The sequence below is a fragment of the Sus scrofa genome, chromosome 13 (genome assembly GCF_054392235.1).
Source record: "Sus scrofa isolate SSC_HxYL_T2T_F1_AM1 chromosome 13, Sscrofa_HxYL_maternal_Yorkshire_Landrace_v2.0, whole genome shotgun sequence".
Taxonomy (NCBI): domain Eukaryota; kingdom Metazoa; phylum Chordata; class Mammalia; order Artiodactyla; family Suidae; genus Sus; species Sus scrofa.
The window spans coordinates 37,311,840-37,330,323 of NC_139395.1; the positions used below are offsets into that span (position 1 = coordinate 37,311,840).

Sequence of the window (18,484 nt, forward strand, 5' to 3'; positions counted from 1 at the left end):
ATGATGACCTCCCCTTTATGGCAAGCGACCCTGGATTCCCATCTGTGATACATTTTTCTCCTTAAAAAAGTCTTTAAACAGAAAGAGTGAGGCAGTAAAGATACAAAGTACATATCACAGGTGATGTGATAAGCAGATGTGGCAAAATTTGGGAAGATGGTGTGTGAATGAAATTTAGAAAGTCCTGATTTAAGAGTTCAGGCATATCACTTCCCAGCGAGAACCGCAGCTGCTGAAAAGGACAGCGGGCCTCTTGCCAGAGTGGACTCTGGGCTGGGTTTTACTGCTAAAGTTGTACCTCTGGCCTGATGATCAGAGAGATATATATACATACAGAGTAAAGCTGGCTGTGCACATGAGCGTCCGGAGGTCATAAACTGCAGAAGACTAGCGTTTGAGTTTGGAATGCTTGCAGATGCCAGACGTCACTTTCTTTTCCCCTAGTATGAATTCAGCGTCATCTTTGATACAAGCCACCTGTCTGGGGAAGAGGAAGTTCTTAGCTTCATTGTTACTGCTCAGAGGTAAGGGGGATTTACATTTTTTTTTTCCAAGATGAAAGATTTATGGAACCAAGAAAGGTCATGCCCTGGTCACGCTTTGATGATGCTGCCCAAAATGCCAAGGAGGAAGAAAGTGCTCAGTGATAAAGCCCCAGAGCGCTGGGTGGAATTGGGTCTCTCAAGGATGGTGCTTACCTGGTTCTGCTTGTGCAGACACCAGGTCACATGGAACTGGGAGAGACTGGGGATCTTCCGGTCAGAGGAGATGATTCTACAGCTGGGGAGAGCCAGGGCTGGAGAGGTCAGCACCCACCCAAGTTCACATGGTTGGTTAGCTCACAGATGTCCTCTGTGGGTTCCTCACGAACGTGCCATGGCATCCCCTGATTCGGGGAGAGGGCACCTGCAGCCTGAGGGCCCAGTCAAGCCTGCAGGTAGAGGTCCCCAAGAGATGGTCCTCAAGAGAGGGCTTGTCCTAGGAGCGGAGGGGACAGATAGTCAGGAAGGGGACAATGCAGTGGTGATGAGCTCCTGCCCTTCTCTCTCCAACATAGCCAAGGGTTTGAGAGGGACTGTGGGGTCATGTGCTGCCTCCACAAGCCAGAATCCACATGTGCCTTCACGTGCCATCTGGGTGGCGCTTGGCTGATGGTTGGGTTGGAAGGCGAGGTATTTAGGTAGGTGAATAGGGAGATACAAGTTTTGATTGGGGGTGTAGTTTGGCTACCCAAGGCAACCTTTTTATTGGAATTTTTATTTGGAAATGATTTTAAAGTTAAAAGAAATGCTGCGGAGAATGGTGTGAGGAACTCCCAGACACCCTGTCCCCAGATTCACCCAGTCTTGATGGTCTGCCTCATTTATTTTATCATTATTTTTCTGTGTTTTTTTTTCCCTTAACCATCTGAAAGGAAGCTGCAGAAATCATGCCTCTTTACCTCAGAGTATGTTTCCTAAGAATGAGGCCATTCTCTTAAATAACCCCAGCATACTTATCAAATTTAGGAAATTTAACACTGATACAATACTATTATCTAACCTCTAGTCCACATTTTCCAGTTGTGCCAGTTGTCCCCATAATGACTTTGTAGCCGCTCTTTCACTGGTCCAGAAGCTGATGAAGGATCAGGCATTCAATTATCATATCTTCTCTCTAGTTGCCTTAATCTCCAAGTCAATCTTTCAGGAGTCCTAAGTCTATGCCAGAGGTGGTTTGGAGGTCTGAACCAAACACCCTGAAGGCCAAGGTCAGACAAGATCCCCAGAAAAAGGTGAGAAAACAAAATCAGGAACCTCGTAGCTCATGGAGGCTGGGAAGATGGAAGGCCAGACACTGGGTGAGCAGGCCACGAAACCAGGGACTGAAAGTCACCCAGGGAACCAGGGGCGGGAAGTCCCCTAGGAAAAGGTGATCAAGATCAGCACATGGTTAAGCCTGGAGACCCACAGGGTCCGGGGCACAGAGTGAGGCAAGGCAGGCTAAGCGCTGTGAAACTAAGGCCCCCACGCACATGGTCACCTCTAAAATGAGGGTGTTCAACCCAAGCCTTCCTCCAAGGAGCACAGTGCCCCCAAGCACTGAGAAGGAGCTCCTGGTCCCACATTCCGAGTTGCAGAGAGGGTCCCTTCCCAGACTCTTCAGATGAGGCCCATGATACAGGGTAATGGGCCCCAGCTCAGCCCTGCATCTGACCTCCGGGTAGAGCAAGGGGGCCTGCCCTGGGCCACTCCTCTCACCTCATGCATATCTTATCAAGTCTAAAGCGTCGAGTGGAACCTGAGAAAGGAGCAGGGATGAGAGGGAATCATCCATCAGATGGGTCAAATGGGTCAGTCTAAAGATGGAGGCAAACACAGCTTAGCACGGGGAGGAGAGCAGCGCAGCCCAGGGTGGACACTGAGCTGCACTCACTCTGGAAAAGTTTATCTGAGCTCTTACTACAACCAGCCATTGTGCGAGACACAAGGGGAGATACTGCAGGAACCAAAGTTGGCAAAATCCCTTCTCTTGGGGAGCATTGTGGGGGCGGCAGGGGACAGATCATGAACAAATGCACATATGATGTCAGAGGGAGATGGGAGCATAACGATTCATCCAGCAAGCACAGTGCATTCGCTAGCAATCCTAAGGCAACTTGGTTTTCATCCCTACTCTCATTAAACCCACTTGGTGGGGCTAGTTCTTTCCTCATCCTTGGAGACAATCTAGGACAGTCCTGTGTGTTCTCAGGTTGCTCTTGGTTGATGCAAAGTCCTATAGTCCCTTCAAGACTCAAAGCAATTCACAAAATCTGTAATAAAAGTGTCCGGTCCCATGAAATCATCAAAACTCAATTTCAAGTCAAGGCTTCCTTCCCTCCGCCAGGGCAGGGCCACAGGAGGGAGGCCTGCCTCAGGGAATGGTCTAGCTTTCCTCCATTGATGCCTCTACTAGTCCTTTCCCCCCTTTTCTGGAGAGTCCCCCAGGCTCACAGCAGCGGTTGTGAGAGATAACCCTGAAACAGGAAAGGTCTTACTTAACAGGTGCTGCTGTGGGCTCTTCGCTGGGCTGGGCAGGTATCCAGAGCTGGCTCTTCCCCTTTGGAGACCCCACCCTACCCCCACCCCCACTCCTGGGGATGCTCACCTGGGCTTTCTCCCTCATCATCTCCTCCAACCTCTGCCTCTAGGCGGCTGAAGATGCCTTCAGCACCTGCTGCCAAGGCTGTGCCCAGGACAGGACCAAAGGTGACCCCTCACTGGCTCTTGCATATAGATCCCACACAGGAGTCTTTGTCCTGACAGTCTCTGGAAATGCAGGTGGTCCTCGTGGGGTCAGGAGGAGGGGAAGCCAGCAGCCCCTTCCCCTTATGTTTCCTGGGCCTGCATCTGACTGTTCCAAACAAGGTTTCTTGAAGCTCGACTTAAAAGGCAGACACCCTTCCCCCCACCCCCGACCACAAACCATTTTCTCCAGAATCTGTCTCCAGGAGTCTTCCTTTCCAGACTCCGCTACATCCTTGACGTTATATCTTGGATTCTTGCCACCAGACGTAGTAAATCCTGGTTTAGTGCTTTCCTCTGAATTTTTGGCATCCCTTAGGCCTCAGCCAAACCTGCATTTTAACATCCTGTCACATTCACCCGAGGCTGAATGAGTCTTGGATTTCCACAAAAACACCAATTACCCAGAGGTTAGACCAAGATTCTTCCCGAGTCCTGACTCTTTCACCATCCCCCACAGTCTGTTCTTGCCTCTTCCTCATTAGTGGCTTTGCTCTCAAAGCCTGAAGGCATTGAACACTGGGGAAGCTCAGGTCAGGCCCCACCAAATGTTACCCACCAGGGGACAGCCCGGGATTGGTGGGATGCATACATCGAGAGGCTTTATTTTATTTATTTTTTCATTGGAGGCTTCCCTCAGTCTCAAAGTCATTTACAACTCAGAGAATTAAGGTTAATTTTCCTTTTGTGGGAGTTCCCATCATGATGCAGCAGAAGTGAATCCGACTAGAAACCATGAGGATTTGGGTTTGATCCCTGGCCCCACTTAGTGGGTTAAGGATCCAGCGTTGCCACGAGCTGTGGTATAGGTCACAGATGCAGCTCGGATCTGGCATTGCTGTGGCTGTGGTGTAGGCCGGCAGCTACAGCTCTGATTAGACGCCTAGCCTGGGAATCTTCATATGCCTCAGGTATGGCCCTAAAAAGACAAAAGACAAAAAAAAAAAAAGAAAAGAAAATTATTTTTCCTTTGGGAACCACAGTGAAGCTGGAAGCATAGATACATTTTCAGAGCCCTCGACCCACAACCACCATAGCATATTTTTGTTTTAATGCTACTTTCTCTATTTGTGGGTTGTTTTATTTATTTTTCTTTTTTTAGCATTTTCTTTGGTATTTTAGAGAATGTACGTTCTCCTTAAAATGAAAGCATAGCACATCACAGTGGTTGTTGAACCTTCCTTACTGTGTGTCATCATATACAACTTCCACTCCAAAAGGAATGACTTTCTGGCCTTTGGCTCAGCACAAGTTGGACTTACTGAACAAACACTAATTGTATCCTACATATTACAACAGGTTATGCAAAGCAGACGCAAATAAGAAACACAGTGAGTTAAAATACAGCCCAACAGGAGTTCTCATTGTAGTTCAGCAGGTTAACCTAAAATAGTGTCCGTAAGGATGCAGGTTTGATCCCTGGCCTCGCTCAGTGGGTTAGGATCTGTTGCTGCTGTGAGCTGCAGCATAGGTGTGTGGCTTGGATCCGCATTCCTGTGGCTGTGATGTAGGCTGGCAGCTGCAGCTCCAATTCGACCCCTAGCCCAGGAACTTCCATATGCCACACATTCAGCCTTAAAAAAAAAAAAAAACAGCCCGGCAGTCTCCCAAATCCTGCACAGTCTTCCAGTGCAACACTGTTCCTGCTTTCTGTCCAGGTAGCATTACTGCAGGGTTATAGCCTCTCATCAGAAATGACAATTGGCTGGGATTGCGAGTTTTGAAATAATGCAAGACGTAGTTACTTTTTATTCACACTCATGTTTACATAAAACATGGCTGTTATCTAATAAAAACACATGCAAAGCATAGAGAAGGTAGATTTATTCCCACTGCTAGAATCCTGAAGGGCTTCACTGAGGAGGTGGCATTTGAATAGAGGAATCTGTTTTCAGGCTGGAGGAGCCTAGGCACAGCAGTGAGGATGTGCGTGGCATGGCCTGCTCTGTCACACTCACATGGGGGTGGGCATTGGAGTGCGCTGGGGATTCCTGTACTGTCTCTGAGGAAGGATGGGGAGCGTGTGAGGGCAGTGGCCGGAAGACGGGGCTGAAAGAAGATAAGGGGCTGAGAGCCCAGAAAATCTCAACTGCTTTCCAAAGGTAGTGGGGAACCACTGAAAGTTCTTGAAGAGGGGAGTGATAAGATGCAATGGCTTGCCCATTGTCAGATTGTTTGTTTCTAATGGCTGTACCTGCAGCATATGGAAGTTTCCGAGCCAAGGATCAATGTCAGATCCTTAACCCTCTGTGCCACACTGGAAACCCCCAAAACTGTTGGATTTGATAACAGGGACATATGCTCATTCAGACCTGAAAATCCTCATTCTCCTGCTATTTCTGGGATCCACAGAAAACTTGCCATTGTTGGGCAGATCCATCAATGTGCTGTCTGAGTCTCTTAACACCTGGGCAGCCAGTGCTCCTGGGAAGGAATATTTGGGGAGGAAATATGGCATGGAAGAACTTTCCTTGTCAAAATGTAGAAACTGGGAGTTCCCATGGTGGCTCAGCAGTCGTGAACCAAACTGGTATCCATGAGGAGACAGGTTCGATCCCTGGCCTTGCTCAATGGGTTAAGGATCTGGCGTTGCCATGGGCTGTGGTGTAGGTCACAGACAAATCTCAAATCCCACATTGCTATGGCTGTGGTATAGGCTGGCGGCTGCAGCTCTGATTAGACCCCTTGCCTGGGAACTTCCATAAGCCAAGGGTGAGGCCCTAAAAAGACCAAAAAAAGAAAAAAAGGTGGAAACTCCATCTGCTTCCCAGTCCCACTCAGGGCTAATCAGAGGTGTCAAAGAAGAGGAACAACACCATGGTGGAAACTTCACCTTCTAGAATCACGTGTCCATAGACCACTGGTGTCCTGATCCTAGGTGCCCATTGGCAACACCTGGGAGCCTTAAAAATTCCCAGTGCCTGGTCCACCCTACAGGGTTTGTCATCTAATTTGTCTGGGGTGAGATCTGGGCATTGAGATTTTTTAAAAAGCTTATCAAGCAGTTACCCCGTGTGGTCCCTTACTCCATACTGTGTACAATACCCGTCCATGAAATACCTACAACTTACCAGATGCAGTGCTGGACACATAAGAAAAAGGTTAGTAACCTACCTTACCTTAACTTACCTTACATTCAGAAACATCCCTTTATGTACATTTATAATTCTCTATAGCATTAGAGAACACCTAGTATTGATAGCTTAAATAATTAAATATCAGAACCTTCTGATTCCCTGAAGCACAGAGGTTAAGGAAGCTATATTATGTGCTAAACACTCAGCAGCATATTTCAGGTACCCATTTCTCTCCAGACATGGGTGAAAATCTGGTCTTACCACCCCAGAGAGCACCCATAGCACTTGACTCCCTGCTCTTATGGGAAGGCCCTTCAAGCTCCTAGTCTTTGATGCTGCAGTCCAAATCTCAATTGTCCCTTTCTTCTCATCACCACCCTTTGAAGATCCCCTGGCTACTTGTGGATATAGGAGGACAGAGAGTTGAGACTAAACAGTTTCTCAAGAGCTCCTCTCTTAGCAGCCTGGCCTTGCAGACGATGGGAAGTCTCCCAAGTCACAAGCTTGCAGAGCCACTGGAAGCCTTTTGATGTTCAGCCTCTTTATCTCAACTTTTCAACTTCACTCAGTCTGGAGCAGTCACCCAATGACAGATGAGACTGTCGAGCCTGAGCTGCCAGCAGCCACAGGTGGCTGGACAAATGACAGAGCGAGGGGTGGTGCTTCCACCAGGAATCGATGACTCAGACCTGGCAGGATGCTGGGTAGGGGAGGAGCGGGCCCGGGCGTTGCCAGCCCCCCATCCATTTGGGGCGTCACCTCTGGTCTGCCCGAAGCAGTGACTTAGAGCTTTTATTGTCCCCTGGGAAAGGAAGGACAAGGAAGGGAGGCCAGGTGGGCATCTGATCCAGCTGCTTCTGCAAACTGTGATGGATGCCGCCCCATAGGCGGAAGACAGATGAGGAGTCAGGGGTCAGAGGCACAGAGCACCATTGTTCCAGAACAATAGGAGAGAGGAGAGGAGGGGATGTGAGCCTGTTGAAGTATTGCTGTGCTCAGCACTCGCTGGTGGTGAGAGGAAGGCCGTGGGGGCAGAGGGAGGGCAGGGAACAGGCTGGAACTCTGCATGGTTCAGGGAATGATGTGATGGGGAGTGGTCCAGAGGCACTGGGGCCAAACCACAGCAGGTTGTGGGGACTTTTACATTCCCCCCCTGGAGGGTGAACTTGGCTTTCACCAGGGATGCCGTGTTCTCTCTGTGCGATAGAACCAAATGCAGGTGCTGGGTTCACCAACATGTACTCAATAGCCATGCTTTTTCCCAAAGCAATTGCTTCCCTGGAATAATCATCACAATTCAGATTTAAAATTTAATAAAGTAACAAAGGGAAACTAGGTTTTCACTCTCTTCCTCCTCCTCCCTCTCTCTCTCTCTGCTCCTCTTCCTTCTCCCCTCTCCCAGCCGCCTAAATCTGGTATTAGGAGACAGCATCACAGTGGAAAATCACTGGTTTTGGAGACTGACCTGGGGTTTGGGTTCTTGGGGCAAGTTACCTAGTCTATCTGAGCTGCTCCTTTACCTGTCAGGGGAAAGTAGTCCCCTCCCTCTGGGGTTACTTGGACAACCCAGTTTGGTCACCCTGAGTTATGTGCCTGCATATGGTGGCCCTCAACAGCATCAGCCCCCTTGCATATGCCTTTCCAGAATGACTCTGCAAGAGTGCCCGTTCTGTGCCTCCTTACTGTGAGAGGAAGGCCTGTGTGTGAACATGCTGGAGCCAGCCAAATCCACAGCAGAAGCTCCCAGGATATCTATCAGATTGGGGTTGGTCGGGGGCTCTCTCTTGGGTGTAGTTGTCCATGGATGGTGGTTGATGCCTCTAGGTGGGGAATGGCTGCTGAAGTCCAGCCAACCCCTTCCTGGCTGTAGTGCCCTAACTTTGCTGGCCCATAATCCTTGGGACAAGCCTTGTAGAAGCAGCACATGCCATTGGTGCCCACACAACCATCAGCACTCACCTCTCCCATGCACTCACTGCACAGCTCCCAGGTCCGGCCCCTCTCCCGAGGCTTTCTCTGGCCTGACCCCACCTGTATAGGGCAAGTGCCAGGGAATCAATGCCATCCACACCCCAGCAGTCTCAGAAGTCACTGGATCAGCTCCGGTGTCTGTAGTTGGTTGGACTGGGGTGGATACTCCACTCTGCCTCCCAGAGTTCCCAGCCCAGAGACAGCCCAGGTGCCTTGTTCTCCTGGATTGCGTGCCCTGACTGCCTGCTTACCTTCCCTCTCTCCCTTCTCCAGTCCCCACTGGTGTCTCCCAGAGTCACCCCCCTACCCCCCACCCCCCATACACTGCTCACACTCACATCTTTGTGAGGGGAACACAACTGAGACCAGTTGAGGGCCCACTGCGACAGCTGTTCAGAGACCGGAAGCTGAGCTAAGGGTAAACAGGTGCAGAATGGGAGTTCCCTTGTGGCTCAGTGGGTTAAGAATCCAACTTAATCATTGCTATGATTCGGGTTACCCTGGTGGTGCAGGTTCGATCCCTGGCCTGGGAATTTCTGCATGTCAAGGGCATGCCCCCCCCAAAAAAATATGTATATGCAGAACAGAGAGCTGTGACAGGAAGGGAAGATGCCTGCTGTGGGCTGGCTATGCTGAACTGCGCCCTCCTCTTTTGCCCCACACAGTGGCAACGTTGAGCGCTCCGAGTCCCTGCATGACAACACCCTCATGCTGACGGTGCCGCTGATGCACGAGGTGGACACATCCATCACTGGGTGAGTAGCCGGGACGTAGCTGCCCGGAGCAGAACCCTGTGCTTCTCTTGTGTTTGCTAGTGTGGCCTGGAGCCGGTGGTCAGCCCACTTCTGCCCAGCTTTGAATCGCCGGCTGAGGCTTCGTGTACAGTAACTGTGCCCTCCTCCCTCCCTGCTTGCTCCTCTTTCCCAGCTCCCCACCCACCTGGTAGGTAACACAAGACATGTAGTGACAAGTATAAGCCCCGCAATTTCTTTGAACATTCTCTACACCTTTACATACATCTCTTCCCAGCGCCCACCCCTCTGGGATACCATGTGGTGGCAGGCAGCTTGATTTCTTGGATTAAAATCTCAGCCAAAGGCTTCTGGGCCGGAGGTCACAGCCACAGGCATCCCAATGGCCTGGCCGGCTCCCAGGAAGGCCGGGCGGCTTTCAGATTAGCCTTGAAGTCAGCACTGGCTTTGCGTGTTTCTGTTCGCTCTTCTGCCGGGCCAGCGGGCAGAGACGATGGCGGCGGGCACAGCACCTGCCCTGGTGAAGTCCACGGCCACTCAGCGCTGCTGGCGCCGTTGGAAAAAGCAGGGCTGCAGACTGTGGGGACCCAAAACAACCCTGGGCGGTTTTCAGCCAAAACCCAGGCCTGGAAAAATGAGCTCTCAGTTCCTGTTTCCGGCTTCAGAAACCAGAGCACATACCTCTTTGATAGTGGAAAAAGGATTTGCACAATTAGTTTAGATCAAATGAGGACCCGTTGAACCCTTGCCCCTCAGGCAAGCTGAACTTTTCTGGAAGTTCAGAGTTTCTCAGTTTTCACTTCCCAAGTGCTTCTGAGAGAAGTTAATACGTTGCAGCAGGAGCCACCAGGGCAAAGCCCCTGCTCTGCTGGGTGTTGGGGACTGAGTCTCCTGGTGGGCATTCCCACCTCTTGGCATTTTTCATCACGTTCTTTAGTCACGAGGCATTGGTGGAATATATTTGCAAATTAACAGATTTGCCTCTGTTCATGGCTCTATTTTTAACCAGAGAGTTTATTTACTTGTCCCCTCAGAGGCACAGTGAGAATATCCCCAGGACCAAGTCCTGTCCTTGGGGACAAAAGAGAAAACACTGGCTCACTCCATCCTGTTGTCAGGCCCAGGGGGCCTCATTGTGAGGTGTTAGTTAAACAAACGAGTCAACCTGTGATCTTTCTGGGCACATAAAACAGGGGGGTTTAAATGAACCAGCTCTTGCTATTGGGTAATACCAGGAACTCACTGCATCTCTAAATGGATGAATCGCTGTCCATTCAGACCTGGTACCAGAAATCTTCCATTGTGTTTAGGCAGGTGTATAGCTTCTGGAATCTCATCTAGAATCCATTATTTGTCTGGGAATTTAAGTGAGTCTGGGTTGGTTTATGTGGGCAACGTTGAAAGCATCGCTATAAACCGAGTTGGAACTCTTAATCACATTTTATGTAGCCATTGTTGGAAATCTAAAGAAAAAGGCTATCATTAAATGGACTTAACTTTTAATACTTCATTTCTAGTAATTTGGGTAGTCTGAAAATGTTTTTTTTTAAATGAATTTGTCACAGAGTGGGGTTTAGTATGCCAAATATAATTCATTTATATTTATTTCTTTAAACCTTGCTGTCATCTTCCTCAATCCGCAGAACATTTTTCAAAAATGACCACAGGAGTTCCCTAGTGGCTTATCAGGTTAAGGATCCAGCATTGTCACTGCAGCACTTTGGGTTGCTGCTGTGGCATGGGTTTGATCCCTCACCTGGGAACTTACCCAGGGCTCAGCTAAAAAAAAAAAAAAAAAAAAAAAAAGACAAAACAGAACATATGCAATTTTTTAATCCAGTAAAAAAAAAAAAATTAGAGCTACCATCTTCTTTCTCATTTTAGAAATGTAATCCTAGTACCTATTTGTATATGTAGCTTATTGATTTGACCTAAGATGACAAGACCTTACTGGAAATGTCTGTTTGGAAAGCACAGGTCTGGCTGTGTCCATATATAGGAGAGAGAAGGAATAGTTCCTGAAGAGAAGCACTTGATGGAGGACACAGGGGGAGCCAAGTTTTTGATTAAACAGAGACAGATGTTTGGATTACCAGGAAAGCAGTGACCCTGGGCTGGGATGACAAATTCATGCTTTTCTCTTTCAGAATCACGTCTCCAACCTCCTTTGTGTATGGCGAGTCTGTGGAAGCATCCAACTTCATTCAGCTGGATGACCTGGAGTGTCATTTCCAGCCCCTCAACGTCACCCTTCAGGTACCTACCCTGGAGGCCCTCTCTGTCACTGGGGACCAGTGGAATGCCCCACGGGATGTGCCTGCTACTGGAAGGCAGTGAAAGAGCCAGGCATCTACTAAAACAAACTCTTCCAAGCTGATTGGCTGGGGCGGTGTGTGTATGTGTGTGTGTTCCATAACCACACACAGAATTAATCCCTTTGCCGTCTGGTACCCTGCTGTGTAGACCCCTCTGCTTTTCAGCATTTGGAGGGGGACCTGCATGAGGAACACTGGTCTTTCCTATGCATGCCCCTGGATGCTGAGGCCCAGGCCAACATCCCCACCCAAATGGCCCCAAAGCGCCCCTTTCAGTCCTCTATCAGTTCTTCACACTGTGGGCAGGGCAACCTCTAGAATTTGCCATGTCCCCTTCCTCCTGGGCTTCTACATGCTGCCTCAGTGAGGAGCCCCCTCCTCCCACAAAGGGACAGCCTCTCTGAAGTGGAGGTTCGCAAGAGCAAAGCAGTGTGGGCGGTGGAAACTCCCCCTGGGGGAAGTGCACTGCAGAGCAGGGCTAGTTCTCCCCATCACATGAGCGTCATGTCCAGGAGGTCCACCTGGTGTGGACTGTGGACACTGTGAAGGACAGGTCCTTGTCTAAACCAGGGGTGGGCCAACTTCTGCAGAGGCCTGCAGGGTAAAGTATTTCAGCTTTGCAAGCAACTATTTAAACCTGCTTCTGGGAGTTCCCATTGTGGCTCAGTGGAAACGAATCTGACTGGTATCCATGAAGATGAGGGTTCGATCCCTGGTCTTCCTCAGTGGGTTAAGGATCCAGCATTGCTGTGAGCTGTGATGTAGGCCACAGACGCGGCTTGGTCCCATGTGGCTGTGGCTGTGGCGTAGGCTGGCAGCTGCAGCTCCGATTTGATCCCTAGCCTGGGAACTTTCATATGCCATGGGTGCAGCCCTAAAAAGCAAAACAAAAAAAAAGAAACAAACTTGGCTTCTGTAGTGCAGAAGCAGCCATTAGCCATGCACGAAGGAAACTGAGCTGTGGGCACTGACTTTAGAATTTCATATCATTTTCACATAGCATGGAGTGTTCATCTTCTTTTGACTTTTTTCCCCAAATATTTAAAAATGTAAAACCTTGGAGTTCCCTTCATGGCTCAGTGGTTAATGAGCCCAATTAGCATCCATGAGGATGTAGGTTTGATCCCTGGACTCACTTGGTGGGTTAAGGATCCAGCGTTGCCATGAGCTGTGGTGTAAGTCATAGACACAGCTCGGATTGTACATTGCTGTGGCTCTGGCATAGTCTAGTGGCTATAGCTCGGATTCAACCCCTAGCATGGGAACCTCCATATGCCATGGGTGCAGCCCTAAAGAGACAAAAAGACAAAAAAATAAATAAATACAAATAAAAAATAAAAATATAAAACCATCTTAGCTCACAGCCTGGAAAGAAACAGGTGGCGCACCAGATCTCAGCCTACAGGCTATAGTTTGCTGAGCTCTGCTCTAACTGCAAACCCCCAGGCCTGCACTGTTCAACAGCAGTGTCTTTGAACATAACCTGGAGGGACTCAGCGGCATCTAGGCCTTCAGAGCAATTGACAAATGCAGGAACTGTAAGCCCAAGAGGGAGAGGACATGCTGCAGGGCGCAGAGCTGGGCACAGTGGAGCTGGGGCCAGGCCCGGGCAGGCATAGCCTAAACAACCCTGTGTGGTCCAGCACCTGCCAGGAGCCTGGGCTGAAGTGATGGAGACAGTGCCCCATCATCTCTGTCCCACATGAGTCTCTCCAGCACTAGCTCCCAGAGCCTCTGCTTTGCTGGCTTCCAGATCTGGCATCTACTGCTATGGCCAAGTAATTATTTTTTTCCCTGTGACCATTCCTAGGTGGACCAAGGGGATGACAAATAATGACAGGGTGAGGGTCCAGAGAAGGAGGCAGTAAAATATTTGTGGTCTCTCACAAACAATGGTCTTCCTTTCTCCGAAGCGTTCTCCCGGGCAAGAGACCTCCAGAGGCGTGATGGATAGCACACATCCCCAGCCCAGAGAGGGGGCGCCGCCTGGCCAGCTAAGCCCCAGCTGTCATACCCTGTGCTTGATTTACAGAGGAAAAGGGAAAGTTGGGGTTAGCCTTGCCTTTGAGACCTTGGAGTAATTGCTGAGAATAGACCTCTGTGTTTCTGAATTGCTTCTCAGAATTTGTTTCTTTTTCTCCATTGCTTTTTGTTATAGACTAGAAAACCGATAAAAGCCAGATGGAGTATTTCTTTTTGCTTAAATCACTTTTTTTTTTAATTTGAAGGTTTTTTTTAAATAATTTTTTATTATGATTGATTTACAATGCTCTGTCAATTTCTGCTGTACAGCATAGTGACCCAGTCATACACATATATACATTCTTTTTCTCACATTTTGGAGTTCCCTGGTGGCTCAGTGGGTTAAGGATCTGATGTTACCATTGCTGTGGTGCAGGTTCAAGCCCTGGCCCAGGAATTTCTGCATGCTGCAGGCATGGCCAAAACAAATAAATGAAAATAAGCAAATCACTTTAATTTTAATTACTTACCTACTCTTATAGTGTTTGAGGTGTCTTACGTTAAAAGATACAGTCAAGAAAATTATTCAGAAGGGTTCAAATGGCACACATCGTGTAATGAAGAGGGTGTAGGTGTGGAAAGGGGACGGCAAAAAAGAATAACTGTTATACCAAAGATACACAACATGGTCTTTTCACCCTCTTTTAAAAAGAAAGCAAGAAACCTGAGGGCCTGTGGTCACATCACCTCTGACGGCATTTTTACAGGGAGCTTCAAGTTTCGTATTCAGGAAGAGAGCTTTCTTCACATCTGACCTGTCATAGGATCCAGGCTAGGGAATCGGGACCCCGGGAGTAAGTGATTGGCATGACCCTCGGATACACCTCTTAATTACCAGTTGCCTAAGGAAGTAGATAGCATTCCATTCAGGATTAAGAAAGTTGGCTGGGTCTGAAAGTCGGATAGTGTGTGTCACTAATTAGAAGGAAATCCTCTTGTGTTAGCAGAGCTGACAGTTTCCTTGAGAATTCTCTGATGACTCATGTTGGGCATGATTGTCATTCTCCCCATCCTACGGGAAAGTCACGGACCAGGTTGATGGTGATAGCGATCCCACACCAAAGATGGAGTGAGGGAGAATGGGTTCAGAAGTGTGGATAAATTTCTTCTATAAGAGCTCCCATTATGGCTCAGCAGGTTACGAGCCCTACTATTATCTAAGAGGATGCAGGTTCGATCCCTGGCCTTGCTCAGTGGGTTAAGGATCTGGTGTTGGCCGTGAGCTGTAGTGTAGGTTGCAGACACAGCTTGGATCTGGCATTGCTGTGGCTGTGGGGTAGGCTGGCAGCTGTTAGCTCCCATTCGACCTCGAGCCTGGGAACTTCCATATGCCTCAGGTGCAGCCCTAAAAAGCAAAAAACAAAAACATAAAAAACAAAAGCAAAAAAAAAAAATTCTTCTGTATTTCCTTATTCTGCCAACATCCCTCCTGCAGAAAAGCAGGCTTTCCATCTAAAGAGGTTTTTTTTCTGTATCTTTTCAAATCTACTATTAACAACTCCACAGCAAGTGCTGATGGGGAAATGGCAGAGATAACTAGTCTTGGACCTGGTTTCTGTTTCATCAAAGTTTACTAAATAGAGACGTAATAATTTGTTGACCATTCAGAGTATTTTTTTTATCAAGACAGTTGCTTCCCTCGCCTGAAAAATAGTGATGAAAAATAATGCAGATGTTACATGAAAACATTTGCAGAGAGTCAAACGTTAAGACATTTGTTAGAAATAAATAAGGTAATACAAGCTCTCCCACTCGTCTGGCTCTGATGGGTGAAATAATGCAAAACGAAATCATCTTCTTTTCTTCCCGCCTGAACTGTGCTTTCATTGGGATTTCCCAGACAGGGCAATAGGTTTCTTTTCACTTCTGTGCTCTCAGGTTTCACTTCAAATTAGCTATTTCAATTGTGGTCGGATAGTTCTTCCTTTTCTGGTGCCTTCGGGTTGTTGTTTTGGGTGAATAGTGTTCTTTCGGAATTAAGAGTTGGCTACAACTCCTCATCCACTCCATCATTTTTTTGTGTCTGTTCTCTGAAGCAGAACCCACTATTGCAAAAAAAAAAAGACACAGTTTTCTAGGACAAGATGACTGGAGCTAAATCTGTTCATGTTCTATCAAGTGTGAAGACCAGTTGCATGTCCAGCCCACCTCCTGGCTCTGCTCTTCTGACCTTGGCTTCAAAGATCGCTTGAATGCCTGAATTCTCTCTCTAGCCCCCAGGGCACCACAAAATGTATCATTTCTTCCTCTTGCTTGCTCCTTCCCATCTTTTTTTTTTTTTTTTTTTTTTTTTTTGGTCTTTTTGCTATTTCTTGGGCCGCTCCCTCGGCATATGGAGGTTCCCAGGCTAGGGGTTGAATTGGAGCTGTAGCCACCAGCCTACGCCAGAACCACAGCAACGCGGGATCCGAGCCACGTCTGCAACCTACACCACAGCTCACGGCAACGCCGGATCCTTAACCCACTGAGCAAGGGCAGGGACCGAACCCACAACCTCATGGTTCCTAGTCGGATTTGTTAACCACTGCGCCACGACGGGAACTCCTCCTTCCCATCTTTAAGAATAAAAAAAAAAAAGACATCTTTATTGAGATACCGTTTATATACCTCCAGGTTCATCTGTTTAAAGTGTACGACGCAGGGAGTTCCCTGGTGGCTCAGCAGTTTAAGGATCTGGTACTGTCCCTGCCGTGGTGTGGGTTCAATCCCTGGCCCCAGGAATTTCCACATCCTGCAGAGGTGGCCAGAAAAGCAAATAAATAACTCAAGTCTACAATGCCAAGACTTGTTCAACAATTCTGTGATTATGCAGAATTGTGCAACTATCCCCATAATCTAATTTTAGAACATTTTCATCACCCCGGAAAGAAACTCCATACCCATTAGCACTCAGTCCCTGTGTTATTCTCCCACAGCTGCTGTAACAAACCACTGCAAAGTTAGTGCCTTAAAACAATACAAATTTTGTATCTTGTGGTTCTGGAGAAGAGATGTTGGAAGGGGTCTTACTGGGCTAAAACCAAAGCGTCAGCAGGGCTGCTTTGCTTTCTAGAGGCTCTAGGGAAGAATCTTACCTTTCACAGCTTCTGGAGGCTGCTGCATTCTTTGGCTCACAACCCCGTTTGTCTTCAAAGCCTACAGTGGCCGATTAGATCTTTCTCACATGACATTTTCCTCATTCTGACTCTGTCTCCCTCTTTCCTGTACAAGGACCCTTGTCATCACATTGCATCTGCCTGAGTACTCCAAGATAATTTTTTTTTCAGTAATGTATTTAATTTACTCTAATATATCCAAATATGACTGTTTCAATCTGTGGCCCAAGCCCATATCCCAAGTACTCAGCACTCCATGCAGCCAGAGGCCAGTATAATCTGTTTAGTACAGGGTAATGAATGGGGTCTTAACATTACTTTCTGAAAGATTGGAAATGTGAGTTATTTGTTTTTTCATGGGTTAACTTGGAGCACAATGTTTTATCTCCCTTTATTTCACTTAATTTCTTTTTAGGTTTTTAGTTTCAGTTCTTTTTATTTTATTTTTCTTAAATGACTATTTATAAATTTAGGGACAGAGTTCCCATTGTGGCTCAGTGGAAGCAAACCTGGCTGGTATCCATGAAGATGTGGGTTCGATCCCTGGCCTCGCTCACTGGGTTAAGAATCCAGTGTTGCCATGAGCTATGGTGTAGGTCACAGACAGGGCTCAGATCCCGCATGGCTATAGCTGTGGCATAGGCAGCAGCTGCACCTCTGATTCGAACCCTAGCCAGGCAACTTCCATATGCTGCAGGTGTGGCCCTAAAAAGACAAAAAAAAAAAAAAAAAAAAAGAGAGAATACTCCCTAAAAATATGCTCTCGCAAAGAATGATCACATGGGTGGTTCATTAGGAAACAGAACTATCTTCTCCAACCTTTATTAGGGCTACAAATACCACTTAACTGGCACTTTCCCTAAATTTATTTTGTTTTATTTTATTTTATTTTATTTTATTTTATTTTATTTTATTTTATTTTATTTTATTTTAACACTGGATCCTTAACCCATTGAGCAAGGCCAGGGATTGAACCTGCATCCTCAGGCTCATTTCTGATGAGTCACAATGGAAACTGCTTAATGTCTCTATTTTAAAGTCAACTGAGGAGTTCCCATTGTGGCTCAGTGATTAGCAAATATGACTAGCATCCATAAGGACGCAGGTTCGATCCCTGGCCTTGCTCAGTGGGTTAAATATCTGGCATTTCTGTGAGCTGTGGTGTAGGTCGACGCAGCTCAGATGCTGCATTGCTGTGGCTGTGGTGCAGGCCAGCAGCTACAGCTTCAATTCGACCCCTAATCTGGGAACCACCATATACCACAGGTGTGACCCTAAAAAGAAAGAAAGAAAGAAAGAAAGAAAGAAAGGAAGGAAGGAAGGAAGGAAGGAAGGAAGGAAGGAAGGAAGGAAGGAAGAAAAAAAAAAGTCAGCTGATTGGCAACCTGAAATCCCCCTTGCCACATAACATAACGTATTCACAGTTTCCCAGGTTAGGACGTGGCCATCTTTGGGAAGCCATTCTTCTGCCTCCCACACTCCCTACTCCCCTTACCCGCTAGCCCTAGGCAACCCCTCATCTACTTTCTGTATACACATCTACCCTCTGTTTAACTCTCTTTTGTCTTCCATTTCTTCCTTGAGGGTCATATTCAGCCTTTGCTCCATCTCCTTTCCCTTATGGGTCTTTTTTGTGGCCGCCATCTTTTCTCTTCCTTCTCAGGAGATGATGGGCTGTTGGAGACAGAAAATAGGGAGGACTCTGGGGGGAGGTAATAGGGGTAAAGTTTTATAGGACCAGATGCTGGGATGGAGAAAAGGTGCACAGATGTCATCACACAGTCTTAGCAAGTGATTAGCTATAAGTTACAGAGAAGCCAAATCGGCTAGATGGTGTAGTTAAAAATAACCCTTTCTGTAAGTTAGATCATTTGGTTTGGGGACAACTCGCTTTGTCTTTGAGGGTCTCAGTTATCTCAAACTGTAAAAGGGGAGGGGTTGAACCAAATCTATGGTTCTCAAAGTCTGTTTCCTGGGCCGGCAACA

General features: G+C 47.6%; 1 protein-coding gene across 6 annotated transcripts in view; it reads left to right on the forward strand.

Moving 5' to 3' along the window:
• The window catches only part of ITGA9 (integrin subunit alpha 9), a 354,847-nt gene that overhangs the window by 272,184 nt on the left and 64,179 nt on the right, over window positions 1–18,484 (forward strand). For all 6 annotated transcript variants that reach the window (XR_014822712.1, XM_021071658.2, XM_021071659.2 and 3 more), the window contains exons 20-22: window positions 445–524; window positions 8,980–9,069; window positions 11,214–11,322. Coding sequence is in view for 5 of the 6 variants with exons in the window: in XM_021071658.2 (XP_020927317.1) it covers window positions 445–524; window positions 8,980–9,069; window positions 11,214–11,322 (279 nt within the window). In the remaining variant the exon portion in view is untranslated. The remainder of the gene's footprint in view (window positions 1–444; window positions 525–8,979; window positions 9,070–11,213; window positions 11,323–18,484) is intronic.